Here is a 17537-nt window from a genome sequence, read left to right on the forward strand (position 1 = left end):
ATGAAATTTTTCCGCTTACAACGACGACTATTTTTTAAACATTTTCCGGAATAAACTGACATGCAAATCATGACGCAATGAATATAATTATCATTTATCATTCAATCAATTCCTTGGAAGTATTTTAGCTAAACAATAAATAAAACTATCGATTGTCGTAACAATAATTCCCGGGGAAAAAAAATTTTATATGAATTTATATAAGTTTATATAAAAATATATAACTTTTTATACAAAATCATACATAATTACTACTGCCTTATTTTATATAAGTGTATAAAATTATATATAATTTTGTATAATTATATATTTTTGTATGTAGGCATATAAATTTATATATAATTATACATAATTTTATCTCACTGCCATCACTGTATTTTACGTCGTTATATAAAATTATATATAACTTTGTGTAGTCATATAATTTTATATATGAATGTATGATAAACTGGGCCAAAAAAATCGACTTTTTTTTTTTCGATACTGTAAAAATATTATTCCTGATGACCAAAAAAAATAATTGTGCAACTTTGAGCCCTTAATAATGATATTAAGAGGTGTATCGTTACGACTATTAGTTTTTTGACAGAAATTTCATTTTATACCCATAACTCGTAAATGATCTATCTGAAAAATTTGGGCAATGTCTATTCTTAAAGGAAATTGAATTCCCTACAAAAAATCTCTCTTAGTAAATTGACGTAAAACGAGCCGTTTCCTTGTAACCGTGCCTTGAACATTGATTTGTTTTTTAAATTCTTTGTTTCTATTTTGGATTTTTGTAACTACTAGAAATATTAAAATTTTTTTTGGTCAAGATACATATTCTTTAAGGAAATTTAATGCTCTACAAAAAAGGTCTCTTAACATTTTTTGCTAAATCCACTCCTTCGAAAGTTATTCAAGGTTGAAGTTGAGTCAAAACGACTTTAATAACCTGAATAACTTTCGAAGGAGTGAATTTAGCAAAAAATGTTAAGAGACCTTTTTTGTAGAGCATTAAATTTCCTTCAAAAATATGTATATTGACTAAAAAAAATTTTAATATTTCTAGTAGTTACTAAAATCCAAAATAGAAACAAAGAATTTAAAAAACAAATCAATGTTTAAGGCACGGTTACAAGGAAACGGCTCGTTTTACGTCAATTTACTAAGAGACATTTTTTGTAGGGAATTCAATTTCCTTTAAGAATATACATTGCTCAAATTTTTCAGATAGATCATTTACGAGTTTTGGGTAAAAAATGAAATTTCTGTCAAAAAACTAATAGTCGTAACGATACACCTCTTAATATCAATATTAAGGGCTCAATCTTGCACTATAATTTTTTTTGGTCATCAGGAATATTTTCACAGTATCAAAAAAAAATCGTCAATTTTTTTGGCCCCGTCTAATGTATAATTATTTCAAATTAATTTTTTCCAATATAAAAGATGATAATATGATTATAATTTTACATGAGTGCAATATGAGTATAATATAAAAAACTAAATATAATTATATAAATTTTTTTTCCCGGGTTGAAATAATTTTTAAAAAATAATTTCAAATTCAAATGCGCGCGCAATAATCAAATAAACCCAAGTAATTTATTTCGAATTCAACAAATAAATAATCGGGTATGTAATTAATGAATATTTAAAATTCTGTCTATATATATTATATATATATATATATATGTATATGTATATATGCAAGTGAGTACCAATAAAAGTAAATTAATTATTTCAATTGATTGAATAAATTTCCACTTTGTGCCATATAATTCTACTGTTGCAGCAAATATCGATGAGTTGTACTTGAGCTTGACGAAGCATTTATTGTATGTAGTGAGCCAGTAAAACGACATACACGTTTAAACCTCAACGCCGATCAGTCTGCGCGAAATCTCTACCCGGTGAGGTTGCTCTCCACTCACACAAATAATTATTTTCGTTTAAAACATTTTCTTTTTTCAAATTAACACTCAATAAAAATATTTTTACATCAACAATATCGTAATTAAATAATTAATTACCCAGTGATTATTTTAATTTTGAATTTTTAAATTCCAATGGTGAAAGGTAAATATTTTTTTTTATTCCTGTGCTTTTTACTTTACCCTTTTTTTATTTATTTATAAATTTACGAGTTATTTGGAGCAGATTTTTTTATGCTGAATATATTTTTTAAAAAAAAGTTTATAAATTTTGTTGTGAATAAATTTATAAAAATAAATTTAAGATTCGTTAGTGAAATTTTTTTTAGCATTTGTAGTTTTTGCTTAAACTGCTATCGCTTGGAGTAATTTCAGATGTTTTATGCTATTAAATGTCATGCTCAGAGCTCTTGTAAGTGCATATTAAATATATAGTGTGGACAATTTTAACCAAATATGATATAGTTTTTTTTTTTTTATTTTTATCAATAATTCATTTAAATTTTTTATTGTTGTTTAATTTTTTAAAATTTATTTAAAATAAAATTACGGTTATCTTGTTTTTTTTTTTTTTTTTTTGTAACTAATCAATACTTGATCGCAGTACAGTTCGATTGATCAATAATTTTTTACTGTCGGATGTGGATTAATTTATTCGATAAATGATACAAATTTAGAAATACTGCTTATAATATTTAGAGAATTCTATACCGGCACCGAGAATTCGAGCGATCGATAAGTGTCATTTACACCTCGAAATATCAGCCTTAAAATAACAGTATAAATATTTAAAAAGTTTGAATTATTTTTACCTTTTAATTTGAATTTTAATTTTATGATACTGGTCAGCAGTCTACTAATCTTTAGATTTTTGGAAAAAATGATAAATTACAAAAAAAAAAATATTTGAAAAAATTGCACCTGTAGTTTTTTTAATTTTCTAAATGTGCATTTTTTTAGTTTTCTTTTTTTTGGAATTGATTTGTAGAAAAAAAAATCCGAAAATTGTTCATTGTTTGTTGACCCCAGGATCATTCCTGAAGTTTGAATAATTTTTGGAATTTATTCAAAATGATGAATTATAAAAAAAAAAAATTTGAAAAAATTGCACCTATAGTTTTTTTAAATTTTCTACATGTGTATTTTTTTTTTTTCTTTTATTGGTGTAGAAAAATAAATCGGAAAATTTTTGGTTGTCAATTTCATGATACTAAAATTGGGCAACGTCTAATAATCTTTGGATTTTTTAAAAAAATGATAAATTACAAAAAAAAAATATTTGAAAAAATTGCACCTGTAGTTTTTTTAATTTTCTAAATGTGCATTTTTTTAGTTTTTTTTTTTTTTTGGAATTTTTTTGTAGAAACAAAAATCCGAAAATTATTAATTGTTTGTTAACCCCAGGATCATTCCTGAAGTCAGCTGACGTCTAATAATTTTTGGAATTTATTCAAAATGATGAATCTTAAAAAAAAAAAAAATTTGAAAAAATTGCACCTATAGTTTTTTTAATTTTCTACATGTGTATTTTTTTTTTTTTTTTTTTTTTTGTTTTATTGATGTAGAAAAATAAATCGGGAAATTTTTGGTTGTCAATTTCATGATACTAAAATTGGCCAACGTCTAATAATTTTTGGATTTTTTAAAAAAATGATAAATTACAAAAAAAAAATATTTGAAAAAATTGCACCTGTAGTTTTTGTAATTTTCGAAATGTGCATTTTTTTAGTTTTATTTTTTTTGGAATTGATTCATAAAAAAAAAAATCCGAAAATTATTTATTGTTTGTTAACCCCAGGATCATTTCTGAAGTTTGCATAATTTTTGGAATTTATTCAAAATGATGAATTATAAAAAAAAAAAAATTTGAAAAAATTACACATATAGTTTTTTTAATTTTCTAAATGTGCATTTTTTTAGTTTTCTTTTTTTTTTGTAATTGATATTTAATTTATTAAATACAAAAATTATCCATGCATTTAAATTTATAAAAACTCATAACTTTTAAAAATTAAAGTGAAAAAAATTAAAAAAAAAAAAAAAAAATTGAAAGATCCGATTTAAGAATAAACGTACGTTATTAGATCGTTATAAAATAGATTAGTAGCCATAGAAACATTTTTAAGACTACCCTAGTTTCCTTATATTATTTTTATTTAGCTTTAGATAAAACGTCAAAGAGATTGACGTAAGGCATGAATTTATAGCCACGACTCATAGGTATAATTTTATTTAATTTCTTTTTTTAACAGGTGGACGATAACTTTTACTTCGCATTAACCTGTTAAAAACGCAATAATAATAATAAAAGTAACGATAAATTTTAAAGAAATTCAAAATTCCCGCGGAACAACTGGATAAAAATATAGACGTTAAAATAAGTTTAAATATATCCAGACAATGCAGAACGAGGTGCGACAGAGGCCGATCGAGCACTCGTGCACAGGTATGGACACACGATATTTCAATTATTTAATTGTTTAATTGTCCACTAATATCTCAATGTGCACAGCCGGGTGTCCGATCGATTTCCGAAGCAGCTATTTGCATATTGAGAAAACTTTACCCACATATATTTATATATTATCATGTTTATTTGGTTATAATTATCATATATTTTAAATTTAAATGCACTGTAAAAAATCGGGAGTGATTACGGATTTTATTCAAATTTGAATTCACTCGGAATTTTGGAGTTTTTACAAAAATTCGGAGTTGTCTGAATTTTTATTTAAATTCGTATTTACTCTGGGTTCACTCTGCAATTTTTTTTTTTTTTTTTTTTTAAATAAAAATATCAAATACTTCTACGTATAGAAAAATTTTTCTTTTAATTTATAATTCTAAAAATAATTTTTGTACGTCATACATTTTTCTGATTCTATTTAAAAATAAAAACCATTTAGTATTCATTTTCTACAGTACACTTTATATTTTTATCCATTAAAAGAAAATATATATATATATATTGTAATAAATAAATTTTTTTTGCTTCAGAATCACTACCGGATATCGCAGTGACAATGGCCACTGGACAAGAAATCCATGACGTCTTTAGGTAAAAAATAATTAAATTTAAAAAGTTATTGAATGAATGAATAAATATATGTATGAGTTAATCGATCAAAGTATAAGTAAGAAAGTATTTCCCAAGACGTTTATATTTTAGCGGTGAAAATGTTTATAGAAGCGCTAAGATTACAAACAATTTCTCGCGGCGATAGATATGCGTTCGTGGTCATTTAACACAAATATAAAACATATTTAATATATGAAATAAATATATGTTACAATATAAAAAAAGTATTAAAAATACTTAATAAATATACAAATATATATAAAAAATATATTTTCAATAGCTAGATTTGGCAGATTTTTGTATATATTTTATATATTTTAAATATATTAAAATATATCTCAGAATATATAAAAAAAATTCATGACTGAAGTTAACAGACAATTAACAATTTTTGAATTTTTTGTTCTCTATAAATCAATTGCAAAAAAAAAAAAATATGCACATGTAGAAAATTAAAAAAATTACAAGTGCAATTTTTTAAAATATTTTTTTTTTTACAATTTATCGTTTTTATAAAAATCCAAAAATTATTAGACGTCAGTTAATTTATGATACTGAGATTAGTCGAATGATTTTTGAATTTTTTTTCATAATGATAAATTACAAAAAAAAAATAAACTAAAAAAATGCACATGTAAAAAATTTAAAAAACTGTAGGTGCAATTTTTTGAAATATTTTTTTTTTATAAATTATCGTTTTTATAAAATCCAAAAATTATTAGACGTCAGTTAATTTATGATCTTGGGGTTAGCCGACGTCTAATGATTTTTGAATTTTTTTTCAAAACGATAAATTACAAAAAAAAAATAAACTAAAAAAATGCACATGTAAAAAATTTAAAAAACTGTAGGTGCAATTTTTTGAAATATTTTTTTTTTATAAATTATCGTTTTTATAAAAATCCAAAAATTATTAGACGTCAGTTAATTTATGATCTTGGGGTTAGCCGACGTCTAATGATTTTTGAATTTTTTTTCAAAACGATAAATTACAAAAAAAAAAAATAAACTAAAAAAATGCACATGTAAAAAATTTAAAAAACTGTAGGTGCAATTTTTTGAAATATTTTTTTTTTATAAATTATCGTTTTTATAAAAATCAAAAAATTATTAGACGTCAGTTAATTTATGATACTGAGATTAGCCGAATGATTTTTGAATTTTTTTTCAGAATGATAAATTACAAAAAAAAATAAACTAAAAAAATGCACATGTAGAAAATTAAAAAAACTACAGGTGCAATTTTTCAAAATATTTTTTTTTTGTAATTTATCGTTTTTATAAAAATTCAAAAATTATTAGACGTCAGTTAATTTATGATCTTGAAGTTAACCGACGTCTAATGATTTTAGAATTTTTTTTCAAAACGATAAATTACAAAAAAAAATAAACTAAAAAAATGCACATGTAGAAAATTTAAAAAACTACAGGTGCAATTTTTTAAAATATTTTTTTTTTTATAAATTATCGTTTTTATAAAAATCCGAAAATTGTTAGACGTCAGTTAATTTATGATACTGGGGTTATCTGACGTCTAATGATTTTTGAATTTTTTTTCAAAACGATAAGTTACAAAAAAAAATAAACTAAAAAAATGCACATGTAGAAAATTAAAAAAACTGTAGGTGCAATTTTTCAAAATATTTTTTTTTTTTATTCTTTATCGTTTTAAAAAAATTCCAAAAATTATTAGATGTCTGCTAAGTTTAGTATCACAAAAATACAATTATGAAAGTAAATAAAATATATATTCTTTATATTTCCATAATTATATTTTTTATATATTCTCATATTTAAAATATATACAAAAATCGGCCAAAATTCAGCTATTGAACAATGATACTGAAGTCAGCAGACAACTAAAATTTTTTGGACTTTTTTTTTAACAATTAAATTTAAAAAAAAAAAAAACTAAAAAAATGCACATGTAGAAAATTTCGAAAACTACTGGTGCAATTTTTGGAAATATTTTTTTCTTCATAATTTATTGTTTAAAAATAAATTAAAAAATTATTAGATATCGGCTGACTTCAGTATCATTATTGAACATACATTTCTCGTACATATTTTATATATATTTATATATTTCACGTATTTTTAATATATATTTTTTATAAATTTTTTTCATGGGGATATATTTAACATATATATATAAACAATAATAATAATAATAATTAATAAGAAAAAATGAATCATAAATAAGAAAAGTACGCAAGAGATGACGATGATCATAATGATGACGATGATGGTTGAAAAATAAATTTTATTTTTAGAATTATTTCGTAGTCCATTTCCGATACGTCCTTCGAAGCCCAGGGCTCTAGTAAAGTTTGGGGCGTGGGTGTTAATCGATATATGGATTATGACCTTTTGTTCAATAGATAATAAAATCTGTCAATTGGAAAATTTTGTTTATCAATAATAATCTTTGCAAAATAGAAAAAAAATAAGATAATTCTTTTTATCGAGCTTTAAAATCAATCATCTTTATAATCTTTATAATCTTCATTCAATATTAATTCAAATGACTTTTTAAATTTATCAAAACGTTTATTTGTAAATGATAGTCTGTCATTAACTGATTCAATAATCGAGATTTTCAAATTATTTACATTAAGATTATTGTGAATAAAATAAAATTATCTGGTATTATATATATATATATATAAATATATGTATCTATGATATGTATAGGGTGACGTCGTATTGACGCAAGTAACAATTGTCTGGCTATTAAAACAAGTAAAGAAGAAAAGCTACCGATGACAGCCGTCAACAAGATAACGTTATAAAGAAAATCTATTTTTAAAAATCTCGGGCAGATAATTAGATGACTTTGTTATGATTAAAGATATATATATATATATTTTGTTAATTAAGAAAAATTTTTAATTATGACTATTTATAGCGAGAAATAATGAGTAATTTATTATTGTTTTTTTTTTAATGATAAATCTATTAGAGTTTATGTTTTTGTTTACAACAAAACATTTAGTGAGCAATTGCAAGAAATTTACATAACATAAAAATCAATTGCTGTGATTATAAATTATATAAGTAATTGTAGATCTTTTGTTTCTTAATTAAGTATCAGTTGCTTAGTATGGATGCATTGATATAGGGGAGGGGGAAAAACGGGATAGACTCAAAATTTTATGGAAATTCATTTTTAAGATTTCAAAATCACTTGTAGTATAATTGAACATTATTTTGATTTTTTTTTAGTTTTCGAAAATTTTGTAAAAAAAAAAGTATGAAATTTAATTTTTTTTCTTATCAATTGACAATAAAAAACTCCCGGGTCAAATTATTTCAGATTAATTTCGATAATCAATTTTAAAATTATTACAATTTTTAGAATTTTGAAATTTAATTAACTTTTGATAATTTTTTAATTTATTACTTTAAACAATTGTGTAAAAAAAATTCGTTCCAAAAAGATTCCAAAAAGTTCCGCATGTGGAACTTTTAAGCATGAGACAGATTAGAACTTCGAATAGAACTTTTTTGGAACGTTAGTAATTTTGATGGTAAAAAAAAGTTTTTATGAGCGGATTTAGAGTCAAAAAAGAACGTTCTTGAAAATTTTTTGGAATTTTATATGGACATTCCAAAAAAGTTCCGTAACCACCACTTTTGACCTTTTTCGGAAACTAAAAAAGACGTTCCAAAAACATTCAAAAATGGTCCAAAAATCGTTACTTTACAACCTATTATAGAACTAAAGTAGACGTTCCAAAAACATTCCAAAAAAGTTCCAGAATCACCACTTTTGACTTTTTTATGGACTAAAAAAGGCGTTCCATAAACTTTCCAAAATCACTTCTTATGCATCCTTTGTGGAATAAAGACGTTCCAGAAACATGCAAAAATAGTTCCAAAAATCACTACTTTTGAATTTTTTATAGAACTAAAAAAAACGTCCATAAAAAATTCCAAAAAAGTTCCACGAACGTCTTTTTTGACTCTAAATTTGCTCATAAAAACTTTATTTTTACCATCAAAATTACTAACGTTCCAAAAAAGTTCTATTTGAAGTTCTAATCTGTCTCATGTTTGGAAGTTCCACATGCAGAACTTTTTGGAATCTTTTTGGAACGAATTTTTTTTACACGGGTTAAGTAACATATAAAATCGTTTATTTGAGAAACCCCATAAGTCAAGAAAACAAAATTTTTCAGGTAACACAAAAAATATTTTTTTGGAAAAACTTGACATTAAAATAATAAATAAATAATTGAATACAATAATTTTAGCGTCTCTGAAAAAGATTCCAACAAGAAAAATTTAATTTTTTAACTGAAACTACGAAAAAAAATTATTTAAAGTTGATTGACTTATGGGGTTTCTCAACCAAACGGAAAAAAAAGTTATAAAATCATTGTTTTTTTAAATGTTTCCACTCAAATCATTTATTACACTGATAAAATGAAGTATTAAATATGTATTTGAACTCTGAAACTCAGAAATTACAAAAAATTATAATTAATTTAAACATTTTAATTAGTCACATAACAGTCAACAATAAAACAACATTTTAAATTAATTTCCAAAAAAAGCGCGAATTTTAAATAAAAAAAAAAATAAATGATTTCTGTAAAACTAAAACTGCATATGTTTATTTGAGTCATTGAATTATGGGGCTTCTCAATTAAATGAAATTGCTGTCACCCCGTTAATTTTTTTTTAAACGCTGATTTGATGGATATTTTGATTGATTTCTATGGAGAGACATCCAAAGAACCCAAAAATGCAAAAAACCCAATTTCGTAAAAAACATGACTTATGGGGTTTCTCAAATAAACGATTCATATACTTGCTTTTTTAAAAATATTTTCTTTGGAATTAAAACTGACTTAAATCTTTTACTTTGAAGTTAATAATAAATGGTAATTAGCAAATAAGAAATCACCAATTTAAAGCCGGTAGTTAAACTTTTTAAAAAATCTAGTGTCAGTCGAAAAATGTTAATGACTTTTGTTTTATGATAAAAACTATTAAAATTTTTTTTCTTCCTTCGCATCCAGTAATTATGTGAAATGTAATTTTTCTTTATGTAAATTACTTACAAGAAAATTTAATTTACCCAAATTTATTTAACACCCATAATTTTTTTTTCACCTTTAAGGAATCCCCAATTTACCCGCGAAATTTGAAATTTTTTTTTAACGGCAGTTGAAAATTTTTTCTATTCACTTAGAATATCATTAAAAAAAAAAAGATTTACCGTATTTAAGTCTCCGAAAACTATTTCCTTAGTACCCCGTTTTGCCCCCTCCCTTATACACTGAGACAAAAAATACATTTAAAAATATTGTATTTTCTCTTTATAAGAAATTTTGCTATCGGAAAAATTTTCATTGCCAAAATTTGATGATTTCATTCAAAATCATTTTTTTTTTTTTTGGAGTTCTGTAAATAAATTCCAATTTTCTTCTGTCAAAAAAATTATTCTTCAACCTGAATATGGAATAAATGTCACAATTTTTATTGATTTCCTACTCAAGAAAATATTGTCACAAACCCTGGTAAAAATTTTATGATAGTAAAGTTAGCAGACATTTGAAATAAAAAAATTTTTTTCAACAGATAAATAATGAAAAAAAAATATTTCTAAAAAAATGCACATGTCGGAAATTTCATAAACTATACGTGCAATTTTTCAAAATATTTTTTTTAATATTTATTTTTTTGTTAAAAAAAATCCAAAAATTTTTAAATGTCCGTTAACATTATTGTCATGAAATTTTTCTGAATTTTCTCCGAAAAACTCAGTTCTAAAGTTCTAAAGACTTTTTCAGAGTTTCTCAGAGAAAAGTCCGAAAAATTTCCACCAAGCAAAGTTTTTTCTTCGGTGTAAAAATAATGATACATAAATTTTTTATTACCATCATAGTACACAGAAAAAAATAATTTCTTGGCGCAAGAAATTTTTTGTATTATAAATTGAAAACAAAAATTTTCTTGAGACAAGAAAAAATTTCTCGGTTCAAAAAATTTTTTTTTGCTCTAAAAAAATGTATTTTCGCTCCAAGAAATTTTAAGTTTTCAATTTATAATTCAAAAAATTTCTTGAGGCAAGTAAAAACTTTTTTGGGACAAATAAAAATTTCTTGCACTAAGAAATCCTTTTTTTCTGTGTACCTGTTAATAAATCGATGAATGTTAATTTTTGTTTATTTTTTATGATTGCAGCCTGATAGTAGATGACGTGGATTCATCATCAATTTTGAGTGATAGCCCAGACACAGAGGGTCTGTCAACAGAAAGCAATAGCTCACGTAATTCGACGTCACAAACACCACTAGATAGTCCTGGTGGGCCACGTGAGAGGATTAAACAGATTCAGGTCGAGGCTGAAACTCGTCGAGACGAATTTGCCAGACTACTTGAAGAGCACGCACAAGTTGTACGAAAATTGAAGATGATGGAAGCTGAAGAGCAGCTCTCATCATCGTCTAATAATGTCGTTGATCCAACACACGCATGATTCAAAACTATTTTTTTATTTTAATATTTAATGGGACCACGTCAGCTCCACTAAGTTATCATTTTTTTTTTTTAAATTACAATTTATCATTTTTCTTGCTGATGATGTCCTTCAGGTATTAGATTTCGTGATAAATATTTTACTTGTAATAGCAAACGGTACTTATTCCAACACACAGAAGTGTATTAAGGTAAACCGTGTGAACGAAAATACTTTTGTTTTTGTTGGAATTCCTTTTTAAAAATTTTTTTTTATTAATGTCTACTCTTGTTTCTCGTATTTGTTCTCGTATTATCTCTTGTGTCACCTGACATACGACAATAATGAAGAATGTGTTGACGTTATGCACTTGCTTATGAAAGAAAGAAATTCTTTTTTTATTACAAATAAGATATATATAGATATATATACGCGTGTAAAGAAAACTCGTTCGAAAAAAATTCAGACAGTGGACTTTGAAAATTTAGAAAATTCTAAACTTTGAGTTGAACATTTTTGGAATTTTAAAATTAGAAGTGTGAAAAATTTTCAAATAGTGTAGAATTTTCTTGTGGGTTTATAATTTTTTAAGCGAAAATGATTTGAATTAAAAATTTTTTCAGTTCATAAAACCTTGGCGGGTCTGAATTACGGTAAATTACGATAATCACCGTAATTTGCCGCAAATTACGTTATAATACCGTAAATTTCGAAAAACTCCCACAATTTACGGCAAACGTGCGGTAATTTACGGCAAAACTTCAGCATTTTTACCGTAAATTTTTGGTAAGCAGGCGGTAATTTACCGTAACATTGCGGCAAACATGCGGTATTTTACCGTAAAGAGAAGTATCGCACTGTACCTTAGCAGATCCAAATTACGGTAAATTACAATAATTAGTACAAATTACCGTAATTTACGGCATCCAGCAGAATTACCGCAATTTGCGGTAAATTACGGTATTGTTATCTATTTCGCCGTAAATAGCGGAAAATTGTCACATTTTTTACCGTAAATTGCGGTAAAATGACACAATTTGCCGTAGATTCCGTAAATTGCGGCAATTCTGCTGGATGCCGTAAATTACGGTAATTACAGTAATTTACCGTAATTTGGATCTGGTAGGGTAAAAAAACTCTAGAAATAAAAAACATACGGAGCTTACCATAAGAATGCCAGTAAATTACCGGATTTTACTGTGACTCGTTGTAAAATACCGTAAGTTACCGCATGTTACTTAAATTGTCGAAAATTTCGGTAAATTTCCCGCATAGTTGCCGTATTTTACGGAAAATTGCTACAAAAAATCGGTAAATTACCGTAATTTAGATCCGTCAGGAAAAGTTCAGAATTGGTTCCATTCACTCATTTTTTTTACTATTTTTGAAGGAGTCAAAAATTGCAAAAAAACTGACCTCAAAAAGTTCTAATAAAAGTCAAAAAATTTTCATAAATATTTTCAAATCATTTTTATTTTTTTTGTGCCTCGTACCTGGATAATTTTGGTAAGAGTCGTAAATGTTCCCAATTCCTAATTAATTTCTGTTTTTTGTTGTTCCTCAAACCCCAAAAATTGTCAAATTAAATTATTTTTGCTCAAAAAAAAAAAAAAAAAAAACGAGCAGAAAAAACCTACATCAGTTGAAAATTGTTCACTTTGAAATTTTTTCAAAGTTCCGAAAATGTTCAAGTGAAAGTTGGAAATTTTCTCAATTTTGGAAATTCACTGTCATGAATGTTTTTGAAACGAATTTTTTTTACACGTGTATATAAAGTTATGCATAACATCGTTGGCCTAATGATTTTTTGTACAAAATAAAAGTATACAGAGGGTGATAAAGATAACAATCGAGAAATAAAAATAGACATTGTTGATATATTACTGATATAAAGTAGAATTGAATGCTATAATTTCATAATAATCCAGGTAAAAATTTGACAGTTGATAGAATTATCACGAGTCATCTGTACTGAGTGAGTTAATCACGCTATTCATTAAAAAAAAAAAGATAATTATCAATTTATATATCGACAGTAACAATAATATTAATAAATAATTAAATAAAAATGTGTAGAATATAAAAGCTATATTTAGATAAATGTCAATCGCTTTTTGAATAACCAATTTTTTTTTATTAATTTTTTTTTTATTTACATTCTCTGGCGGATCCAAATTACGGTAATTTACGGCATTTGAAAGGATTACAGCAAAAAATACGGAATATAACCGTAAATTGCGGTATATTATGGTAAATTACGATATTTCGCGGTAAATTTACGGTAATTCACCACAGATTTGCTACAATCCTGGGGTATTCTACGACAAACGTGCAGTATTGTAACGCAAGTTGCAGTATTTTACGTCAAATTGCGGTAAATTACGGTATTTTACGGCAAGGGTATGGTAATTAACCTGAAATTGCGGCAATCCTGCGGTATTGTACCGCGGCTTACAGTATTTCACTTCACATTACGGTGTTTGCGGCAATTTACGGTAAATTACGATATTTTGCGGTAAAGGTGCGGTAATTCACCCCAAATTTACGGCAATACTGTGGTATTTTACGTCGAATTGCGGCATTTCGCGGTAAATTTCGGTATTTTACGGCAAAGGTATAGTAATTAACCTAAAATTGCAGCTACCCTGCGGTATTTTACGGTAAAGGTGCAGTATTTTACCGCAAGTTGGGGCAATTTATGGTAAATTACGATATTTTGCGGTAAAGGTGCGGTAATTGACCCCAAATTTACGACAATACTGTGGTATTTAACAGTAAAAGTGCGGTATTGTGCCGCAAGTTGCAGTATTTGACGTCAAATTACAGCATTTCACGGTATTTTACGGCAAGGGTATGGTAATTAACCTAAAATTGCGGCAATCCTGCGGTATTTTACGGTAAAGGTGTAGTATTATACCACGAATTTCAGTATTTTACGTCAAATTACGGTATTTGTGGTAAGTTACGGTAAATTACGGCAAACTATGGCATTTTACAGTGAAGATGCTTAACCGTGAAGGTATTTAACCGTAAATTTGAGGCAATACTGCGGTATTTTATAGTAAAAGTACGGTATTTTACCGAAAATTTGTGGTAACATCGCAGTACTTCATCGTCTGCGTGCAGATTTACTGCAAAATTACGGTATTTTGCCGTCGTATTTCTTTGTGTTACGGTAAAAATGCTACAAATTGCGGCAAGTTACCGTAAATTACCGGGTTCTGCCGTAAATTTTCATATTTCTTACCGTAAATTACCGCATTTTACCGTAAAATTCCGTAATTTACCGCGAATTGCAGTAAAATTCGGTATTTTACGGCAAGGGTATGGTAATTAACCTAAAATTACGGCAATCCTGCGGTATTTTACGGTAAGGGTGTAGTATTTTACCGCGACTTTCAGTATTTTACGTCAAATTAAGGTATTTGTGGTAAGTTGCCGTAAATTACGGCAAACTATGGCATTTTACAGTGAAGATACTTAACCATGAAGGTATTTACCCGTAAATTTGTGGTAACATTGCGGTACTCTATCGTCAACGTGCAGATTAACTGCAAAATTACGGTATTTTGCCGTAGTATTTCACTGTGTTACGGTAAAAATGCTACAAATTGCGGCAAGTTACCGTAAATTACCGCATTTTACCGTAATATTCCGTAATTTACCGCGAATTACAGTAAAATTCGGTATTTTGCGGTAAAATTCGGTTACTTGGATCCGCTAGGTAATTTTTATTTGCGATATATATGATATATATTTTAAAATAACAATTAGATTACTTGGTGCTGTACAGTGTTTAAATATAAAATAATTAAAAGCAGCAATTTAACGATTGCATAAAGCAGGTATGATCTTGGCAATAAATCTTTTAAATAAATAAAGAAAAAAAATATATAAAATAATCCACAAATGAGGGAAGACTGCAGAGCGACATACAAATATATTAGAAGATAATTTTTAGCCTTTTCGTTATACTTAGATCGTATCAAACAGTAATGATAATTAATAAATATAATGAAGAATAATTTTAGTGATAAAAAAAAAGAAATAAATGAATAAATAAACATATATATAAATATTAGTAATATAATTATTTGAGTGATTATTTTTAGCGATATACATTTTATCAATTTTGTAATGAAGCATTTGTATAAAGTTTAAACAACAATAGCTTTTAACTAAACGTTATGAGTATGAAGAAATAATTGTTGATAAATTTCATTTGTATTCGTAATTACTGTATTGTTTCGCTTGTCTTTGTACCGATTAGATTGTAACGAAGCATTAATGTAAGTTGTATAAAACAAAGTATACAATATATATAGATATATATATATATTATAATGTCGTTAATTAATGTATGATTAGAAGAAGAATATATATTTATTTTATTGAGTTGGAGAAAAATTTCATTGTTTCAATTATTTAACAGCAACCTGTAGTTTATGTGACTGCTTTAGATTTATTGTTTAATTTATTGTTTACTAGCCGCCATGGGTTCGCACGGGTATTTTTTGTGGGATTACATGGGAACCCATAGGAATCCATGTAGGAAAGTATAGATTTATGTAATAATTTATAGGAATTAATATAGGAGTGTATATATATTAGGGAGTTTCAAAAAAAAAACAATTTTTTTTTTATGGTATCCAAAAATTGAAAGTATAACCAAAAATAAAAATTTTGGTACCATTCCGAGCTCTTAATAATGATATTAAAGTTTGCCTCAATCCATTTTTATATTTTCCATTTAAATAACACGGGAAAAAAAATTTTTTTTTTTAGAATTTTCCAGCTCATAAACCAATCAACGGATTTTTATGCACAACAAATTTTTTTGTAGGAAATTGAACGCTCTACAAAAAAAGTCTTTTATCATTTTTTGATAAATCCCACTGTTCAAAAGTTATTTAAGCTTCAAGTCAAATTTATAGTAAATTTTGAGATTTTTTTACTTTTCCGGCGAAACTATCAGTCTTATCAAAAAATATCACCGGAACTTTTTTGTAGATAATTTTATTCCTTACAAATTATTACGAATAAAGTTTTTCGAAATTCTGCGTTGTTTTCAATTTATTTCCATTTCAATGTCAAGCTCTTAAAAAAATAGATTTCTGATTAATTTTAAGAGCTTGACATTGAAATGAAAATAAATTGAAAACAACGCGGAATTTCGAAAAATTTTATTCGTAATAATTTGTAAAGAATAAAATTACCTACAAAAAAGTTTCTATGACATTTTGTAATAAGACTGATAGTTTCGCCGGAAAAGTGAAAAGATCTCAAAATTTACTGTAAATTTGACTTGAAACTTAAATAACTTTTGAACAGTGGGATTTATCAAAAAATGATAAGAGACTTTTTTTGTAGAGCGTTCAATTTCCTACACAAAGTTTTATTGGACTTAAAAATCCGTTGAGTAGTCTGTAAGCCAGAAAATTCTAAAAAAACAAAAAATTTTTTCCAATGTTATTCAAATGGAAAATAGAAAAATGGATTGAGGCAAACCTTAATATTATTATTAAGAGCTCGGATTGGCACCAACATTTTTATTTTCAGGTATACTTTCAATTTTTGAATACCAAAAATAAATTTGTTTTTTCTGAAACACCCTAATATATATATTTATAAGAATCCATGTAGGAAACTATGGATTTCCATATGAATCGTTTATTTGAGAAACCCCATAAGTCAAGAAAACAAAATTTTTCAGGAAACTCGAAAAACATTTTTTTTCAAAAACTTGACATTAAAATAATAAATAAATAATTGAATACAATAAAGTTAGCGTCTCTGAAAAAGATTCCAACAAGAAAAATTTAATTTTTTAACTGAAACTACGAAAAAAAATTATTTAAAGTTGATTGACTTATGGGGTTTCTCAACCAAACGGAAAAAAAAGTTATAAAATCATTGTTTTTTCAAATGTTTCCACTCAAATCATTTATTACACTGATAAAATGAAGTATTAAATATGGATTTGAACTCTGAAACTCAGAAATTACAAAAAATTATAATTAATTTGAACATTTTAATTATTCATATAACAGTCAACAATAAAACAACATTT

The 17537-nt window shown here is 25.8% G+C and overlaps 1 protein-coding gene across 2 annotated transcripts; it reads left to right on the plus strand.

Annotated features, from left to right (window-relative positions):
* The first annotated feature begins 1849 nt into the window (after window positions 1-1849).
* Window positions 1850-13498, plus strand: LOC130675977 (uncharacterized). Of its 2 annotated transcripts, XM_057481920.1 has the most exons (4): window positions 1850-2064; window positions 4172-4365; window positions 4917-4977; window positions 11194-13498. In XM_057481920.1, exons 2-4 carry the CDS (start codon window positions 4320-4322, stop codon window positions 11486-11488), a joined length of 402 nt encoding a protein of 133 aa, XP_057337903.1. In that variant the 5' UTR covers window positions 1850-2064; window positions 4172-4319; the 3' UTR covers window positions 11489-13498. The 2 variants fall into 2 exon arrangements, with proteins under 2 accessions (XP_057337903.1, XP_057337904.1); XM_057481921.1 differs by lacking the exon at window positions 4172-4365 and having other exon boundaries at window positions 1851-2064.
* The last annotated feature ends 4039 nt before the right edge of the window (window positions 13499-17537 follow it).

The sequence above is a fragment of the Microplitis mediator genome, chromosome 10, assembly GCF_029852145.1.
Source record: "Microplitis mediator isolate UGA2020A chromosome 10, iyMicMedi2.1, whole genome shotgun sequence".
In the NCBI taxonomy this organism is placed as follows: domain Eukaryota; kingdom Metazoa; phylum Arthropoda; class Insecta; order Hymenoptera; family Braconidae; genus Microplitis; species Microplitis mediator.

Coding starts and splice junctions, on each gene's coding strand:
- LOC130675977 (XM_057481920.1), top strand. CDS start 4,320: ATGCAGAACGAGGTGCGACAGAGGCCGATCGAGCACTCGTGCACAG. Junction 4,366..4,916: donor GATCGAGCACTCGTGCACAG/GTATGGACACAC, acceptor TTTTTGCTTCAG/AATCACTACCGGATATCGCA. Junction 4,978..11,193: donor GAAATCCATGACGTCTTTAG/GTAAAAAATAAT, acceptor TTATGATTGCAG/CCTGATAGTAGATGACGTGG.